Raw genomic sequence first — 20,466 nt, 5'->3', positions numbered from 1 at the left:
TAATAATGAAGCTTAGGAATAACTTGTCTACATCTGCTCTAAGAACCCACGAATGTACTCCAGTTTGCCAAAACCGTTGCCATCCATTCGGCCATATCCTGAAATCCTTCTGCATTTCAGTCGTGTTTGAAGAGACGCAAGCACTGAAATGAGATCTCCCAACCAGCTCGGATACTCGCGCTAATTGAAGCTGATAAAAATACGAACTGCACCCGTCTGAACTGCTGACATTAAACAGGGCGGATTAGGAAGCGTACATTGCAAGCAGGTGACGGACCGCGGGGAACGGCGCGCCGGTCACGAAGAGTCACACTCTGGATCGTCACGGTGGAAACTTAAAGTAGTCGTGAAACAAACAAACACAAAAAAAAACCTTTATCTTTTAACAGACTCAAAGAAGTGGAAAATCAGCATTAAAACACACCAGTCACAACTTGGTCTTTACTTGTAGTGTATTATAAAGTCATACATAAAGTCAGATGAAATTCAATGGCATAGTGAAAACAACGGGAAAATAAAAAACACCAGATGGCGACGGTACATTTTAAAGACTGCAACATACTCAGCGTTACGGTCTACATACCGACATGAAATGACTCACAACAAAACATCAACGTAAGAACAATGGAAAAAAAAAAATAACTTAATGGAAATAATCTCAGAACTGTTCCTTAATTATTACTAATAATTGGTCGAATGTAAGGCAGATGATTAGTGATATGCAGATGAAGTGATCAGACATAAAGGATTTGGTGCATAATTCACGCAAAATCTTCTTATAGATATCTATATTCAGACAGATATATACATAGAATGAAATGTCTGCTCTGACAGTATAAAAGTACATTTACAAAAAAAAAAAAAAACTCAGTAGCTCAGATATTTTCCCCCAAAACCAGCAGTGATCACTCTAAATATTAGATTTATGACACCAGCTTTGTCTAATGGTCTGACATGATTGTGTAATACAGAACACATTATGAGACCTTTACTGTTCAACATCTGTGTGTCATCACAATCCATCACACTGTGAATAAAGCCTACATCGATATGTCTGCTTCATTTATCACTTATATGTTTTCTTCTTTTTCTTTTCTTGCTTTACAGCTGAAAGTAAAGCGTGCGTCTGATTTTGGGAAATCAAATAGGAAAAAATACGAGAAAATGTCTGTTAAAGCATTATAAGTTATATCATACAGCACCGCTGCGAAATATAAGCAGATACAACACGCAAGCTGAATCCAGAGCAGCTGGAGGCTCCAAAACAGTAACAGTGAGACCAAGTTAACCCGACTCCAATCACCGAACCCTCAGCGGCGCTTCGTGTAACGTCAGCGTTGCTAAAACGTTTGACGTCGTGCTCTCATCTAATATTTCCAAGCTAACAATGTGTTTACGCACGTGAGCATTCGGGATTGTTCTGTACTGCAAATGAATGTACTAACAAGTAACCGAAAGTCACTCAAAATGAGACGGGGAAAGTGGATTTTGTGGTTCAAACTGGCGTCTTGACTTGAAATGCGTAGCCGACGACGACTCTCTCGCCGTGCTGAGACTCTGAAATGTCCGTACGTTTGCTGCAGCTGGGTCACAGGCTGCCGATGTTCGGAAAGCTCTTGAGTTTCTCTGGGAAGTCGTCTTTGTAGAGCACTGGGTCTGCACGGTGCTCCACCACCTTCAGAGGCATCGTCCCAAAAACCGAAGCAAACTTGTTGATGCACTCGGACCTACAGACGGAGACATGCGTTTTCTTTTAAGCGATGATTAAAAAGTGTGGACGAAGCAGTTTTCCAATCGAGTTAAATGAAAGTGTTTAATCGAACGAAAACGACTACCAGGGAGGTTTCCATCCACGGCCTGTTCATGGAAGACAGAAACGATTAAGATCGAAACCGCTACCACACACTTCTAAAAACGACCGTACCTTTCCACCATGTGTGTCTGATCCAGAGACAGGCCGTCAATGGCAGTACATTCAGGACACTTGAACTTTTTCCTTGGGGTCACCTGCACAGAAACACAGCAAAGTCAAAGCAGTGATATTTAGACACTTTGGTGATTTGTTGGTCATCCGACGCACTGACAGAAGCTAGTTCTCATTTTATTGGACTGGCTCAGACCAAACAGAACACGCTGAACTTGTGAATGTATGAGTGTGCAGAGGAAAGTGAGCGATGCGGGGAGGAACGACGGCGCGAGGGGCGATTGGGATGACGAAGTGTCTTCTGGGGAAACCTGTTAGGAGATGCGGCGGGAGGAGGGACCGCGTGCGCAGGTGGAGGGAAGTGTGGATCCAAGGATTTGACAGAAGGGTATGCGTAAGCCCTGGTGAGCTTAACTAAACATGCTCAAAGGGGGAGTGCCAGTGAGTGACACGCAGATAAGGGAGGTTAAGGTCGGGCTTAAGCTCAGGGCCCCTGCACCTGGGGGGAGTCTGAGTAAGGAGGAAAAGAGGGAGGGGGAGTGATGTTGAAGGGTGAGAGCTGATCAGACCCAGAAATGCCTCTCTGCTATTTCAGGCTAAAACCTCCCTCTGTGGACTTAGAGCAGCCAGAACAGCGACGGCGAAGAACGCACCTTTATCGGGGCTTTGCCTGTGATGTTTGCCACGAGGAAGTTCATTGCAATATCTTCACAGTTCATGTGAGCGTCCACCCAGTTCTTAATGTCTCCGGGCATCTTGTATGTGTACAAATAATTGAAGTACTGAAACACACACACACAAAACAAATGTGCAACTGTGGTTACTGAAGAAAGTTTGAGAGAGTAAAACACAGAACATGCATTAAAAGATGATTTCTTTGGATTGATGCCCTTTCAGTTTTAATAAATAGACACTTATTTTTTAATCTTAAGTGTCTAATCCATTGGTGGAAGAATACAATTTCAACAATTTACAATGAAAATGGCAATTTCTGACAGAAAAAAAAAAAAAAAAAAATCAACATTTTCACTGGTTTTAAAAAAAATAATAAAAGCAAAACCAGCTTTCAATTGGAAAGTAGATAAGCAACGTACTTTTGTAAAATGTATGTCTCCAAAGTGGTTCACATTGTAAAGAAACTCCTCTTATTATTGCTGACTAAAAGCGTCCTAACATAAACCCTAAATAAATATCATAATTCACACACATTACTTAATCTACATTAGTGGTTTGTGTTGTGTTTGACTGGTTCAGCATGAATTTGGTGTGTCTGACATCTTATAACACCTCTTCACCTTCAGTGGGTGTGTGTGTGTGTGTCTGTGTGTGTGTGTGTGTGCGTGTGTGGGGGTGTGTGTGTGTGTGTGTGTGTCTGCTGAGAACAATAACTCCGCACATTAAGCAAACAATTCTTGCATACGTTTATGTATTTTTCCTGGAGACATTTCCATGTGAAGGACTTTGCCAAACTAACGGATAATAATCAGGTTGCTTCATTCTAAAAAAAACAAAACAAAAACATAACATGCCTTCCTCCATTTCTCGCCTTCTCCTGCTTTACAAAATATACAGAAAAATTGCTCTCCAGAGTCAGAAGAGTTGCTTTAGATATTGTTCTGCTGTAAATTTTAGAGCTTCATGTTAAACTTCAAGAGTCTGTGATGGATAAGGCTTACCTCTTGGCTAACCTGTTACGACTGTCTGTGTGCAAGAGAACTAACATCACAGAGAGCTGCAGCAGCCAAAATGCAGCAACTATCAAATGTCCTGGAGTGTGAAAAAATTTAACAACGAATTACATATTTTTTTTCCTCAAATCTTTCTGTAAGATTATGTAAAATGTTTCCAAATCCTGCAACACTCTGCACTTTATAAAGAAATCCATGTTATCTGCACAAGTTAACAATTTTGTCTGTTTTAAACATCGCAAAAATCACAGCTCATAATTCAAAACGTAAAGCCACGCGACTCTTGTGGAAAGCACCCGAGCGAAAGCCTATGTGTTTTCACTTAAAGCCTTAAGCAGCCGATCGTTTTAACCAGCTACCTTGTGGTAAAAGGCAGCGCCGGTCAGAACCATGGAAACCTCGTTGGTCCACTCCGACTCGTACTTCCACTTCCCCATTTCGTGGTCCCAGAGGTGCAGCCGGCCCGGGTAGCCCACCAGCCTGTCGGGGAACTCCCTCCACACCTGGTGGAAACAGCAGGACCGGAGACAGATTGTCTGACAGTTTCGGCTCAAGTGAAGCACTTCAGTAAACACATGAATGATCCAGACTCTAAAAGAGTTTAAAAGCTCAGGATGAACAGTTTAGCCTCAATCTTCCATATGTCAATGTCGGCTTTTTCATCTCCGAGCCAAAAATCGCAACTGCAGTCAGAGATGGAAAGCTTAGAAGAACATATGCTAAAAAAAAAGGGGAAAAAAAGAAAAAGGCTTTTATGACTGACTAAATATCTCAACAGCAGCAGAAAATCTGATCCTGTTACCAAAAGCAGGGTGAGTTGTCACCAATTTTGCCTGCAATTTTATGTAATTACCCTTAAACTGAGCACAATTTCATCAAATAGGATCTAAATGCATTCAGGTGAACGTGCAGCAGGCAATGGAGCTGGGCAGGTATGTGGACATGGAAAGCATCAGCTGCAGACCTGTCATCTTCCTCTCCACATCAAACACGGTTAGCAGCCCGTCAAATCTCCAAATAGAGGAGAACGAGACTGTAATATTTCGGAGAGACTTTAAAGTCTGGGATCAACTTGAAGAGAATTCCTGCAAAGTCTGCCGTCGGGAAAAGGATGATGGGAATGTAAAAGAAGAAAAAAAAGCAGTACGTTACTAACCTCGTAGCCAAACTGCAATTCGTCAGATGTTAGCATGATGATGTCATCATCAATCGCCAGCACGGCTTCTGTTTCGATCTCGTCGTACGGGAAGAAGCGGTTGCTCAGTTTGTTTTCCTTGGTTCGCACCACTTTGAGAGGGACGCCGACCTTTGGCCAAAGAGACTCTAAAATGAATAAATATACAAAAATGGAAGTGTCATCTGGTGCGAAAAAAGTACCTTGGATGCAATAGTTATATTTAGTTTCCTTGTTACTTAAAAAAAAAAAAATAAGCCATTTGAAAAAATATTACACCGTAAAACAAGAAAAAAAAAAAAAAACAGCTAACAGGTGCTTGTATGCACTTTACAAACTATAAATCTGTAAATATCAGTTTCTGGAGCAGGGTGTATAAATATGGTGCTATTTATCACAGACAGGTTACTGGCAGTGGAAAGAAGTGATCTCAAAAAAGTTCAACTTGTTTCACTGACTCGTATTGTTGCGCAAACCTCAAGCATGTGCAAATCAAACCACACTACAATCCCTCGCGGGGCAGAACACCAACGGGTTTTTTTTTTTTTTTTTTTTTTCACGCATTTTTTTTTTGGGCACAATTTCAAAGATCTTGGGCAGTGTCCACGGCACGGACCGCCGCACAGACAGATCACGCAGAATGCGTCTCCTCATTAATGGAGTGACTGGAGCCTGGCAGCTCATAAGAGAAGCCACAGGTCCGTCTAACCACGTCTGAGGTCTGCTGTCAAAAACTATTGTCAGGAGAGCTGAAATGTTAAACGCTCGGGGTTTCTCCTTTCATTTCTCCCCTTGTTGCTACGAGTCCTCCTTTCATTTCCAAGGCGAGAGCAAGGCAGAAAGACTGAGGGAATTGTGGGCTATCATATGATTTTTAGACATTTCAGCTGAGAAACTCCGTGTTTTAAAACCCAACAAACCAGAACTGCATGTTCTGAGGATTTGGTTTTGATTTTCATGTGTGTCTTCTGCAATTACCGCAGCCATGCAAGTTAATCTCAGCAGCTGCGCAGATGTAAAGGACACAGAAACAAGTAGAGACAAGTTGACAAGAAGAATCTAGTTTAAATATGTGTAAAAATATGATCTTAAAACAGAAAAAAAAGGGGGGGAGGGGGGACAAAACGGGAACTTGTAAACACATCAGATCAGGGCTTGTTGTAAACAATGAAAAAGTTTGTGCCCCATGGGTGTGACCTGTCAACGGCCTCTTTTTATTTCTAAAAGGACACAAAGTTCCAGCCAGGCGCCGGTAATGCCTCCAATAAAAAAAGGCAACTCAGCCACAAGGGAACACTTCAAAGTTGTCTTTGTACTGACGCACTTTCTGTACAGCAGGACAGATTTCATTTGTGGTTTATTAAGTCTGTCTGAATGTAATAAGAGGTAATATTCTGCTTTTCGGGGGGATTCGGCTGAACTTTCGTCTTAATTTTTGGCAAAATATCAAAGCATGCAGCGAGATAAACAAAAACTTGTAAAGTTCACAATAATAAAACCATTAATGGGACAGACTAAAAGTTGCACAGGATATGATGTTTTAAAGGAGCTACTCTTTTTTTATTTCTTTCCAGATCTCTTCTATGTTTTACATCCAGCAGGTAAGTTGCTTTTATTTAACCTCTAACAAACTCGCGTTGAGACGAGATCTCTGTGCAACAGGTAAAGAAGCTCTAATAATAAAATAACCTTACTTCAACAAATCTGAACTAACCCTTTAATACCCGCCGGCCCGAGTGTTTTCATAAGCAATCCAACCCACTCACCTTCAGGAGGACTCTTGTTCTGATTATTCCAAACTATCAACAATTTAGCCAAACTCGGCACCTTGGAAATCTCCGTGATGACCCGGAAAAGACTCTCGATGCGATCGTAGGTGAGCACGACTGCTGTGAAGCCCGGAGCTCTTGGTGGGATAAGTGGAAGGAAAAGTGGACTGTTTACGCTGGACCACTTCTGCACAAGAAAGGAAACAAAGAAAGACATGAGATACTTTTCTGCTCAACCACTGGTTTTTACCGCCATTAAGAGACACTTTCTTCGTCTCTAATGTTTCTTTTTTTGTTCTAATCAGATTATCTATGCTTGGAATTAACTTGACTGTGAACTCTTGGGGTGTGACAGCGTACATATTTTACTCAGAGAAGTGTGGCTAGGAGCCTTTTTAGGTTTCGCATAAATGTAATAAAAGAGCATAGAGTACTGGTCACTATTCAACTCAAACAATGCAGTTTTCCAGATAGAAACGGAGTCACTTGCTATGGGACTTCTTTCTTTCTTTTCTTTTTTTTTTATCAGTCACCAAAAACATTGTGCCCACTCCACTCTGCGATGATTTAAAGCCATTTTCAACAGTCTGCTCTCATTTATAGCTGGGAAATGTGGTTAGGTGACTAATAAATATCCACCAGCAGGAAGTCACTCATAGGTGTTGGCTTGACTGGGAGTCATTATGTCGAATGTGTCGTAAGAGTCAGCTGGTTCATTTCATTTTTTTTTATTTTTTTTTTTTTTTAGATTTTCCATCAAGCCGTGCATTATATAAAACCGTTTTTTAAATAAATTTTAAAAAAAAAGGTCAATAAGAGGGGAAAAATTGGATTTTTAAAATCATTCATCTGACGTCCAAGTACTAAACTTACAGGAGGAATTGAATGGATAAACATGTGGGGATAAACTGTACGCTTATGGGTGTAAAATCTGGATTAACCATGGCGTTGCCATTTGGCTAACGTGCAAAAGCACCCAGATCCAAACAATTTATTTTTTCAGAAATAAGGTGCATAGCTGGATCTAAGCAAAGCTAATTATTTACCTTAAACAACACCAACAACAAAAAAAAAAAACCCTCAAGTACCACCGCCTCTGATCTTGACATTCAAAGATCCCTCACCAACTATTCAGTCACAACCAACACCACAGGAGTCTTCATGGTAGTAGACATGCCAACACGCTCCATTGTCAAAATAGTGGTTTTAAACAAATGCTAAAAGTAATTGAGACAAATGATGAAGTTTCCTCTCGTCAGCATTTACCCAGCTAATTAGAGCAGTTTTATACAAGTAAGAATCTTAATGCAAGCTGTGAGTCCTGCTAAAATGAAACTGGAAGCCACCATGTGGATTTAAGCACAGTTCGTTTTTTTTTCCCCTTGCACGCTGCGCTGCACATCACTAGATTTTTTACTATAAATCATGTTTTTCCACAGGCCTAATGTATAATGTGAAGCTGCTAATGTGATGAATGAAAGAACTTTAATGGTACTTAAAGAATATTTTATTTCTGTCTATGATCCACATCTACTTAACAGAAACTGGTTTTAGCTTGTAAGAAACTTCTCTTCTATTTGCTTTATGGTTTTTCACTGTTATTTATTGGGGTTTTTTCTTTTACCCACTAATATTTGCCACCAGTTCACACCAGAACTGGAAGGGAAAATGTTTCAAAGGGCAGGGCAAACAAACAGAGCAAAGCAAAATCAGGAGGGAGCTTGAAAACAAGCAAAGTCACTTATTTATGTGTACCTTCAGCTTACAGTGTCATTTTAACAAAGTCGTGTGGGAAGTAGAAAAAAAAAAACATGAGGGAGCGAGCGAGATAGAGAGATGGGGAAAAGTTGGAAGAGAAACACAGTAAAAGAGCAGAATTTATCAGGCTGTGACTTGCAGCCATCAGTATGAAGCTCGTTTTTTCTTTTCTTTATTGCTTGCCCTTTAAATTTGGCCTGTAAATCCTGAAAGTCACACTGACTCCAGGTTAGATCAAATAGCACAGTAAAAAAGAAGGACGCAACAGGAGTTTTCAGATGCCAATACGAAACTTTAAAAAGGTTTCAAAAAGCCATTTCATTTGGACTATATGTCAACCGTAGTTGCTGAGAATAAATTTACATGCTGAAGTCGTTTTCTTAAACGGACGTACAAAAACAAGGCTTGTAGCTTTCTTTTTCAGGAATCGATCAGAACAATGCAAGAAAACATGAGGAAAATCAGGACCTACTTCTAGAGCCTGCAAAAAAAAAAAAAAAAAAAAAGCTTAAGAACGTTTTCACCATTTTGTGACAATCTTTTAGCAAAACTATTTAAAAAAAAAAAAAACCCTCCAAAAAAACACTGTGGGTGTCTTGAAGTTCAAATGAGCCCTGCTTCATCTCTGGTCCCACTTGGCCATAGAGTGATTATGTGGCTCCTTTCACAACATCAACACAAGTCTGTCAACACAGACGCAGTCGCTCACTTTTACACAACATAAGTCACTCTACCACTAATAAAATTTCACTTTATTGGCAAGTGGAAACTTTCCTGTGGTCGTTGTCACATTGTCATACAAAAAGACGGGATGAATAATTAAAGCGCACATATACAGAGGCATAAAAGTAGAGTAGGACAGGCTGAGAGCACTTAAGTCATTTGTCAAACAGAATAAATTAGATGAAAAGAAAGCCACAGCTCAATAAGTCGCCAAGGAGTCACAGCGGTATGTTTTTTTTTTTTTTAACACTTTAAAAGTGCCTCAGAAGAGGATTTGGATTTGCTTAAACTGCTGAAGTGGTTCTTCTCTCATCCTAGAAACCTTCAAAAGTAAATAAATTTGAAACAAGATTGAATGGAGTATGACTAAATCTGAAAATTATGTTTGCCTGAAAACATTAAACCTAAAAAGATTATATATATATATATATATATATATATATATATATATATATATATATATATATATATATATATATATATATATATATATATATATACACTGCTCAAAAAAATAAAGGGAACATTTCACTTTAATTGTGTGTGTGGCTCCAAATCCAGGCCTCCATTGGTTAATAAATTTGATTTCCATTGATGATTTTTGTGTGATTTTGTTGTCAGCACATTCAACTTTGTACAGAACAAAGTATTCAATGAGAATATTTCATTCATTCAGATCTAGGATGTGTTATTTGAGTGTTCCCTTTATTTTTTTGAGCAGTGTATATATAAAGTAGATTTATAAATATATATACTTTAAATATTTAAAGTTATTTAAATATTTAGTAATACTGTGTGAAAATATAAAATACAGCTCTTTTTAGAAGAAATGGACTCATCAGGCTGATATAAACTGCTCGATTTAAACTTATTGGAGTTATTTTTTTTAAGGACAGTAAGAGAATAAACAACTGCATGTTCTTGGATTGAGGTACTAAGTTTGAATCACACATAAAAGGAAATAAATTAAATATTATCCTTGTTTATGCATGAAGGAATTTGACCCTACCATTTATTTGAAATGGTCGAGTCATTTTTAGACTGAAAACAAGGAGCGCTCTTAGCTTTGAAGCAATTGATGTGCTGATCACTATTTATGTGACAAATCAGAGAAAAAATGTAGATCTCAGACTGATTTTTTTTTTTTTTTTTTGCTTTTCTACTTGCATTTCTACAGTCTTTAAAATCTGAACACCTTCAAGATAGAGATCGAATCACTGGCCCTGTCAAATAAAAAGGCAAATCTTATACATTGAGGTCATTTTTGAATTTTGCATATCTTTCCCCTGATCTGAGAAAGTCGCAAAAAAAATGGCAGCTTGTCTCATATTTTCAAAATTCCACACTCCAAGAGGACCAGCAGTCCTGGGAAATGTGCTTTTAATTACCAACAGAAAGACTTGAGGAGGAGAGGCGGAAAAACGTCTGCCTGATTTATATAGTGTTGTATGCAAGTTCTTCTCACCGTCCATTCACCAAATCCATCAAGAAAACACTTCATCTCCCATCTTGGGGAGGAATGGCCAAAGGTCTGTACATCGGTGTAATTAACCTCCTCTGTCTCTGGAAAAACTTTGTGGCCACAGGACGACTCAGACAGATTGGACCAGAGGTCAGCATGCCCTGACACAACATGTAAATAGGAAAAGTCAAGTGTAGCTGCTGAATACAAACTACCTGCTTGTCTGCGGGAGTGTAACCTTAAAAAAAAACAAAAAACAAAACACCACTAGTTCCTCCCCCACAGACGTCCTCTAAAAAAAAAAAAAATCAAAGCACTGAGTGAATCTATGTCACTTCTATTATAGTAATTGCAAACATTTAACTAATTCAAGGACATTACTTTATGTATCCACAAACATGCTGACTTGCACACTCCTCCATCCCACAGACGGCTTGGAGGAGTCTCCAGATTAAACCAGGCTGATTAACAACTCCTGAGAGATGGTCCAACAGCCAACATGTCTGCTGCCACAACCAAAGCAAAGCTGAACACACACACCAAAACCATTCTTCCAGAATACTCTCTATAAACACAGTGACTAAGACGTACAGGAACTTATTTTTCACCACAGACGAGGCATCCGCCTATTGCAGAACTGCTGACACAAACTGGCTGCCTCAGAGCTCTCTGGTTGTACACCAAACCCTGGGGCACCACTGCATGTGTGGTGCCTTACAAAGAGACACAGCATCTACCGTCACTTCACTGCAGGCTGTGACTTATAGCACACAGGAGAGAGGGGAAAGAGCTCATGTGGCACCGACAGACAAAGGCTTCAATCTTGATGAAGTGTCATTCAGATGTCTGCCATAAAAAAAATAAAAAAATGAAAAAACTTCTGAGAATAAAAATGAAAGGCTGAGCATAGAGCTGGATGCAAGACTGTATCTGGATCACAGAAGACGACAGAAGTCAAGTTCAAGGTTAGAAAACAACTAAGCTCCAAACACAAACATGCACACATACATACGTACCACCACAGGTGGATTGTTCCATTGCTCATAAGTACGTGCAGCATATGGGTAAATGCGGTCATTGATGATCTGGAGCGTGGTCAAGCCGATAGCTTTCATGGAGCTGAAGTAGGCCTCCCAGAACCAACGGGCCTAAAAAAACATAAGGAGGAGAATTACAAAATACATCAACAGAAACAGAAATGAGAAAGAATAATAAACACGTGTGCTAGCATTAGCATTGGTTCGCACAAAATGCTCTGCAGGAGCTTTTTGAAATAGGAACAGGCAGCAGAACATGAATTCACCAGCTAATTGTTGGTGGACAGTTCTCTAGATGCAAATGAAAGAAAAATATATATACACCCCAGGAATCATATGAGCTCATTAGCAGTTGAATCACAAGTGACCAGATGTTACTCGTACTCCGGCTAGTGATTTCTAAACAAACAAATTCCAGAACGGTTTTGCCCAAATTCCAGCAGTACCAAAACATCCTCAAGAAAAAAAAGGAAGAAACACCCAAAACATTCCTGGCAGCTACAATCACATTTTCCAAAATAGGTTTTTATGAATATACAACTATCTTGTCCGTTATATCTTGAGGCAGAACTTTAATAATAAAAAAAAAGAATAAAAACAGAGGGTCATAACATACATAAAAATATCATTGTTAATATAAGGCAAAACATGCCTAAGTATCAGAACATTTAATTCACATGTGGGCGTGCTTCTTTTATTTGTTAAATATAATGTTTTGATTCCGTCATCTCGGTATTTGGTACAGTTTCTGCAGAAGATAGCACCAGTGTGATGTCATTACTGTAAAATTTGGAGATTCCTCCTGCACCACATGTCTGCAGAATATTTGACACCCCTCTGCAGCCTCTCGTCCTTCAACAGCTCTTTTGAAGCCCTATGAAATCTCTCTCGTCTGTCTCTGTTTTCTTTCAGCAGATCACTGTTTGGATATTGGTCTTTCTGATGAGTGAACTCTTAACCTATATCTTAATGTTATCACATAGGGTGCTGGATTCCTCACTCCCAATTCAATACACATTTCGTTGCAGCCAAGCTGACGGGTCTCTGAAATTACATTTGAGAGCTGGATCTGTGTACTAATGAGCGTTTATTTAAGCTTTAAAGAAATTCCACGGGTCAGATTCGAGGTGAGAAAAAAAAAAAAAAAACACACACACACACACACACACAAGGGGAGTTTATAAAGCTTTGAACCACAATTGAACAATGGGATTAGGTTAGAAAATAAATATTTCATCATCACATAGACGGCAGACAGCTAGAGAATAATAATATTTCTTCCTCCTAATGCAATCCATGCACATGTCTTTAGCTAATGAGTCTCCCCTTTGTAAACATTTGGACAGGACCTAAATCACAAAATTCTGTGCAAGGAACGAGCCGTACAAAAGCACAAAAACAGAGTCGAGTTTTACAGCAGGGGTTGAAGTGTATCTAGAAAGACTTTTTAATCTCAGGGGCCTATAAATCAACCCGTGATGAAAGTTCCTTTTCCGACCGGGAGGAGGTAGAAAGAAAACCGTACTGGCTCCGGGGCCCCCATCGCAATGCTCCGCCCCCTTTCCCAGTGCCAGTGGGAATTTTTATGAGCGAAGAAGGACAGACATCATCGTAGCAGAGGATAAACACCATCACCTAATCTTCCTATGACTGCTTTTAATCTGCAATTGAATGGAATGCATTTTCTCTACCACCCAACACAAAAAAAAGATATATATATATATATATATATAAATATAAAAGGAAATCCAACTAGAAAAACTAAAAAGATTCGCAACTTTTGACAAATTATATACAAAAGGTCCACCAATTACCTGATGAATTGAAAAAAAAAAGTTAATTGGCTTCGGGTTATTCAAGTTTAAAACCCTTAACTGTCGCCCCAAATACTTACATGTAAGTCACCAGGTCTAAAAGGACACCCGTGTCATCCAGACAGTTAAAGGGGTTAAGGAGCTTTAACTGCTCTCATTTGTGATGCCTGTGATCTTTAAACATAGCAACTGTTCAAGATAAAATAGAAAATAATATGGCAACATACATAGAGAAACTGCAGACTGTCATTGTCAAAACACCTGACGGATATTTACACCTCATGCTTGCAAGTGACAGCTGGCAAACTGTCAGCAGAGCCTGATCAAAACTTCCAGTTCAAACAAATCTTTGAGCTTCTTCTGGGAATTTGATTTTTTCAGGAGATATATTAGCAATTTACCTTCAGCTGTGTTCTCTCGTTGTAACAATACTGCCATTATACGTTGACATGCAGATTAAATGTAGATTTTATCTACACTGTCTAAAGTAAACAAACAATGTAAATCATTTTAAACTTCCTTATAAATGATCAATTACATTCACAAAAAAAAAGATCAATTTGCACAAACACATCTACCCGGTACTTGTAATTTATTAAATAAGAATCAATCTTGATGGCTAAAATTAGCAACACTCTGAGGTCTCACAGGATTACAATTAAAGTAGGAATTGCTATGTCATATTAGAGCACATAGTTTCTGTAATTATTGAATTTCCGACAAGGAAAGGAAGAAGCTAGAGAAGAGAAATGCTCGTCTTGCTTCACATCTCACATGTAATTTGAAAAACAAGTTCTGATAATATCTAAATTTGTGTTCGTGAGGAAAGACAGTCATGTAGTGGGTATAGTTTTCAAAGATCCAAATTAAAGTCAACAGTGATGTTAAGTGACTGAAGTGCAACTACTTTGATTCTTTATTTCTGATGCATTTTAAAGGAAGTCGGAGATGCCAATGACCAGAGGGGGAAGAAAGCCTCGACAGGATACAACTAAAGAAAGATTGACAAAGGCAAATACAAAGTATCCTCGCCTCAGTCTGTAATTCCTGTCTATCTTTACCATGGCTATGCTTTTATTTATCATCAGGAGGAGTTTAGCTGAGATAAACTAGAAAAATTATCTGGGATAATAAGTATTGCACTATTTTGTGTCTATGACCCAAATAACAATCTGGACTGGTGGCTTTACTTGAGCACTATCTAAATTGTTCAGAATGGACGTATATTTTTGTCTTCCAAATAAATTATCTAAATGAGTTACACCATCTCAAAATGTACGTATCTTATATGTTTGAACAAAATGTAAAAATTATGGTCTTTCAAAAAAAAAAAATAAATAAATAAATAAATAAACTAAATCTTACAAAGAGAAGATTAACAAAAAAAATATTTGAAATTACACATCCTGCTAACATTTTAGCTTATTCATTTTTAATCTTACTGCATATTCAAACGCCACAAAAACGTGGACTCTTTAGCCCTCTGCTGGCAAAACTCAAGAACTACATTAGTTCTTCTATATTTAAAACCTTTTAACCTAGCCGCTTGGAGCTTAAATGTTTGGTTTTCATAATGTTTTTTACCATGTTAAACTTTTGGAAAATGTGACTGTAATTATGTTCATAACCTTTACGAGCAGCTGCAGGAGTTTAAGTCACACATAATCAAAAACATGACTAGTTGCAAACTGAGCAGATTTAGTCAATACTGGCTTTGCCATGTTTTAAAAAGGCTGCCAATGGGCTTCTGAGTGTATATTATTTCTGAAACGATTAATCATGATGAATCGATTGTTGAAATAATTGTTCAACTAATTTAATAATACATTGATTGTTAACTGCAGAATACAAACTAAAAAAAATGACATTTTGAGGTAATTAAGTCAAGACTGTACAAGAAATATATATGTATGCTTTTTTTAAAATTATTAATTAGTTAATCCAAAAATAGTCAGCAGATTACACCTACGCTGTATTTATTGATTTTCACACAGTGATGTTCAAACCATTTTTTTAAAATCTGCAGATGCATATTTTGCTGCAATGATCAAGCACACAAAAAGGGAATGCCAAGTTATGGGATTTTAGCAAAAAATATATATATACCTTATTTAACAATTGAACTGAATTGTTTATTTGCATTTTTAATGCATTTATAATAATGTATAAAAACGCTTAACTGGTTAAATGAAAAATCTGAAGAATGTGCCATTTTTAAAAAATCTGTTGGACATTAGCTTAGTGAGCAAATATTTTCAAATACGAAAACACTTATGGTATAAGTGCATTAAACAAATTCCACACATGTTATTTTGACTATTTTTAAAGATTTTGATTACTAAATCCCTTCACTTTGATCAGTTAGGAGAAATTCAAAATATAAATTTGCTTAAAGTGTTTTTCTATAATGTGAAGACACACTGGTGCATTACTGCTTGTTTTAGTGGTTGACATAGCTGTGAGCTATCCACAGCAGTTTACCCCCAGCAAACTCTTCAACCTTAAGAGCAAGCCATGTGTTTGAGCTATTATGGTGTAATCCAAGCCCATCTCTGAGTTTCTGGCCTAAAAATGTCTGTTTGGCCAGTATAATTGGTAAATGGACAAGAGTTGACACAAGAGAACGAGAAGCAGCTGAAGTAGTGCTCTACTCTCACTGCCGCTTTCAACGCTGTTTATTGTGGCTTAGGGCAGATATCAAATGAAAAGAGAGCGAGTCTCAGTCCCTGAATTTCACTCGGGCTAAAATAAACAGTTAAATCTTCCATGAGCCTTTTAAAATCCAGCGTGAGTAAGAGAGGATATTCAAACTCATAAAAAGAGAAGATTGAATCCAAAATCCTGTCTTTTGTGCGTCTCATAAAATTTGTTTTGGCTTCCAGAAGTAGAACTGGTGAAGAGGCTTGAATTGTTAAAACACAGGCACCTCTATTAACTGCACAACTTCCCGATGTAGTGACAACACCCATTTCTACTCAGTCAATTCAATTTATAATACTTTAAAACAATAAATAAATACTAAACGCGGGTTGTTTTAATTAGTCTACAAAGTGGATTTTTACCTGTCTCTGCATTTCCTCGACTTGTCTATGAGGAATGCTCTTCAGGATGGTGTACATCTCTGACAATTTTTCTTCTGGAATAACCACAGAGGCTCTGCGCAGGAAGGATAAAATAAACAGGTGAAATTAAAAATACATAAACACTGCACCTGTTCATCCCTCAAACCCCTAAACGCATTGAGATTCAAGCAGACCTTTTCCAGTCAAGCACTTCAGAGAATGGAAGAATGTAGGAGTCGGCCAAGATGACGGGGACACAGCCAGCCTGCAGCACATCACTGAGAGCAGCTTGACCCAAGCGAGCCCCTCGCAAAACCACACAGAAAGATGACTCCTGCGGAGACAAACCAAATGTGAGTCAGGGCGCTTATGTCTGGACAAAGAGCCAGAGCTGGTTCGACTGACAGGTTTTCGCATTTCAATGGCAGTGGTCGCAGTTTGTTACCACATTTTTAAACTGGTCTATTTTGACCAAAAAGACATGGAAGTACATGCATTATTTCTAATAAACCGGAATACATCTTTCAACCAGGAGCTTTACAATAAGTTTTAGAGAACAAAGCGGATTAGACAAATTAATTTCACTGAAGGGAAATAAATTGCTTGTTTGAGAATGTTATGCATGCAGCTCTATTATCTGACCGGTAAAACTACAAAGCTCACTTCAGCTGAGCCACATCTGTATGGTAGTTTTACATGATTCTATGGTACTGTAAGTGCAGCTTTGAGGTGTTCCAGTAATAAAGCATAGTGTTGAATAAACTAGCAGTTTATCGGATACGGTTTGATAAGTAGTCATCGGAAAAGTAAAACAATGCCCCCATATCTTTTTTATTTTATTTTATTGTATTTACATATGTAGAGTTTTTGGGTTATAGACTGCTCAGTTTTTCACAACTTGGAAAAAGGACGTATCATTATTGATATGCTGGAACCCAGAACTAACAACACGTGTACTTTTTGCTACAATCTTGCCAGGAAATATGACTTAGCAGAATTAATGTAAAAATACTAATAAATACTAATAAAAAAAAATTCCAGTCAATGTGAAGCTAATGTTTACCCCCAAAATATCTTAATAATAAGGTGCATTGCAAAACAGTCTTTCAAAAGAATCATTTGTTAAAAACTCAAAGAGGAAAAGGATTGTGTCTCCCACCTGCAGGATCTGTGGGTAGTCATACACTTGCCCTTTGCAACACCGCTTCCGTGCGGAGGCAGCTCCCTGAGAAAGGTTGCTGCACTTGTCAAGCAGGAGCAGCGCTTCTCCATTTTCTTCCTTCAAACGCTCCAGTTCAGCACGATACTCTCTGTGAATTGCTGTTTGAGAGGACAGAATGAAGTAGCGCCTCGGCCTGGATAAAGAGACCAGAAATGCAGAAGACGTTGATGTTCGGCTGACATTTAGTCAGTTGGTTATCCTAAATAGTTATTTAAATCAAATCTGTCTAAAAGAAATGTAAAACCAAACCACAATGTTACATGACATGGAAGCTAGCCACAAGCTTTGCTTGTAGAGGGGTTATTTAGTTATGATTTGACACCAGAGAAGTTAGTCTTAGAAATCTGCTCACCCAGGATGACGTTCAGGCAGCAGAACATCTGCAGAAAGAGGACTGTAAACCGGGATACTGACATCATAACCTTGTCTATAGGTCCATGTGGAGAAACCACCTCCTGCCAAAAGGGCTCTGAAACAATTAATTAGGACCATAAATTAGTTTCCAGAAAAAAAAAAAAGTACAAAAAAATGGTTCGCCAGCAGAAACAGAGAAAAACAGAAATAGAAAACTAGCTCAACTTCTTCTTTTTTTTATTTCAAAACATTTGCAACGGGACAACTTTTCTGAGGGGAAAGAACTATTTAAAATTAAACTCAAGCTTAATGACTTTATCTGATATAACAGACTTTCCAACAGCTGATGAAAACAGTCTCTACCGAGGTAAAGTGTATTGTAAGGGGAAAGTGAATAACATGGTTTTGATGAGGACAGAAGCCAAAGGATTGAAACTGGATAAAGTTTGAAATTTCTCTCAACTAAAAGCAGTAGAATATAAAGTTCATAATGCTAACAACTTCAACCCAAAACAGTTATTTTAGCCGACAAGATATATTCTGACAAGTTTTTCCATGAAATATTGGCTGAAAAACAAAGATTTTTGATTGGAGTATCCTTATAGGGTTTCAAAATGTACTTTAGCTACCTGTCTCGAGGGACATCCAGAGCTGTGTTGTAGTCAGGTGGACCTCCAGGTAACATGTTGAAAAGCAAATGATTCATCCCTTTGTCCCATCTACCAAAATAGAAATAAGATTAGTTCAGGGAGAATTAAAATGCTTAACCTACAGAAAGGGAAAAAAAGTAAAACATACATACATTAGAAACACAGAACAAATACTGTAAAGTGTGGCTTTAAGTTCTTGAGTAATTATCAATTTAATAAGAGTTGAAGTTATTGATGTTGCTGCCAATTTTTGATGACAAGACTTGGACAAAAAGCAACAAAAACATTGTAAAAACATTTTGACACATCATTTACTCATGAGAATCTTTAAAATAAAATGATTTTCTGTCTCTATATAGAGGAAAATATTGGTCCCACAAAGGGCTAACACTAATGAATAGCTGAGTGTGCTGTAATTATTCACCTGGGTAGCATTGCCAGGGCCTGGGCAGTCTCTCTGATACGAAGGGAGTTCTGATTGAGCACATCAATAGATGGAATAAACAGACAGGCTCTAGTAACATCATCCGTGTAAAAGTCACTGTCTGAGATTGCACTCAGCAGGTCGTTGTATTCTCGTGACAATCCAGTGCTGCTGATGGGAACTCCAAATTCATCCACAAACCTCTGAAGAGCATAGATGTAGACCTGCGAACAGCATTTAAATCAGTTTTGAGTCAAAGCTGAACACAAAATCAATGCTGGATCTAAAAGATCTGACTATTTCAGTTACCTTGATTTTGTTCTTTGGATTGTAGCCACATCTATATACATCAAAACATGTATGCATCCGACAGCTTAGGTCCCCCCTCTCAGGTATGGGGCTGGATGCAGGTAGTCGGATAAGAGGGGCGTCATGCACGCTCCCCTTTTCAAGTGTCCATTCGGCTGAGGACTCAATAGAATGAGGCCAAAACTGGAACATCCCGGTGGCAATCAGTCCGAGCAGCACAACGGAGAAGAGGGCGATGTAGTAGATGCGATGTTTGGTTTTCATTCGCGGGATTAGAGCAGGGCCCCGAGAGCTGTACTTCCCCGAGGCATACATGACTGATGCCCCTCTCCGTCAGACCAGCAGCTGTAAAAAGGATCTTCTGCTTAGAAACTTAATGTTTTTACTGCATAACAAACAATCTGCTCCGACAGAAACGGTATAGATCCGTTGCCAATATTGGACTAATTGCATACGTTTGCTCAATATGCAAACACCAGAAGACACGTTAAGCAAGATGCCAACACATTCACAGTCGTTTCGAGTAATTACATAATTAAGAACTAAATAAAGTGACTTAGAACCAATGATAAATTTTGACGCTAACATTTAGAACACTATTTTGGCTAACAGCAGCTAGCGGTTGGCTAACTCGGCTGTTTAGGTCAACAACAAATATGGGAAAAAAAATGAAGTGAAAGTAATAATTGTATTATCCTTGGATATGAAAACTATTCACATACCGAGACGGTGCACAGAAGAGTCTATTCAGTCCTCATCCATCGCCGCAGTGAGAGTGCAAGGTACAATAACAAAAAAAGGTGTTAATGCTAACCTAGCTGCAAGCTAACTCTAGCCTTTCCGGGATATGAGGGAAGTTCTTCTTCTTCTTTGCCTCTGATAGATTCCTCTTAACTCAAAAGCTAAGGAGAGCACTTCCCTCTGGTTGGAAGCAGGCAAATGTACACTTAACTGATATTAAAACCAAAAGTGATGAAAATACATGCACACATTAAATAAACAAAATAATAATCTGAAAACTGTTTTACATTTACTCAGGTTATATTTGTAATTTAGTAAATGTAGTTTGATGATTTAAAACTTTGGTGTGACAAAA

General features: G+C 38.4%; 1 protein-coding gene across 1 annotated transcript; it reads right to left on the bottom strand.

Moving 5' to 3' along the window:
- Nucleotides 1–434: 434 nt before the first annotated feature.
- Nucleotides 435–20,246, bottom strand: ext2 (exostosin glycosyltransferase 2). Its single transcript, XM_015000773.2, has 15 exons — nt 20,093–20,246; nt 19,371–19,715; nt 19,062–19,285; nt 18,617–18,706; nt 17,986–18,102; nt 17,571–17,766; nt 16,606–16,745; nt 16,412–16,505; nt 11,515–11,646; nt 6,553–6,742; nt 4,769–4,935; nt 3,972–4,115; nt 2,578–2,706; nt 1,925–2,007; nt 435–1,727 (listed from the first exon to the last, which is right to left on the bottom strand). The coding sequence occupies exons 2-15, from the start codon at nt 19,683–19,685 to the stop codon at nt 1,589–1,591; spliced, it is 2,160 nt and encodes a 719-aa protein (XP_014856259.1). The 5' UTR covers nt 19,686–19,715; nt 20,093–20,246; the 3' UTR covers nt 435–1,588.
- Between the last annotated feature and the right edge of the window lie 220 nt (nt 20,247–20,466).

The sequence above is a fragment of the Poecilia mexicana genome, unplaced genomic scaffold (assembly GCF_051168715.1).
Source record: "Poecilia mexicana isolate PSO_F unplaced genomic scaffold, ASM5116871v1 scaffold_3, whole genome shotgun sequence".
NCBI classification, from domain to species: domain Eukaryota; kingdom Metazoa; phylum Chordata; class Actinopteri; order Cyprinodontiformes; family Poeciliidae; genus Poecilia; species Poecilia mexicana.
Note: the sequence above shows the minus strand (reverse complement) of the source record. Positions and strands in the feature narration are given on the sequence as shown.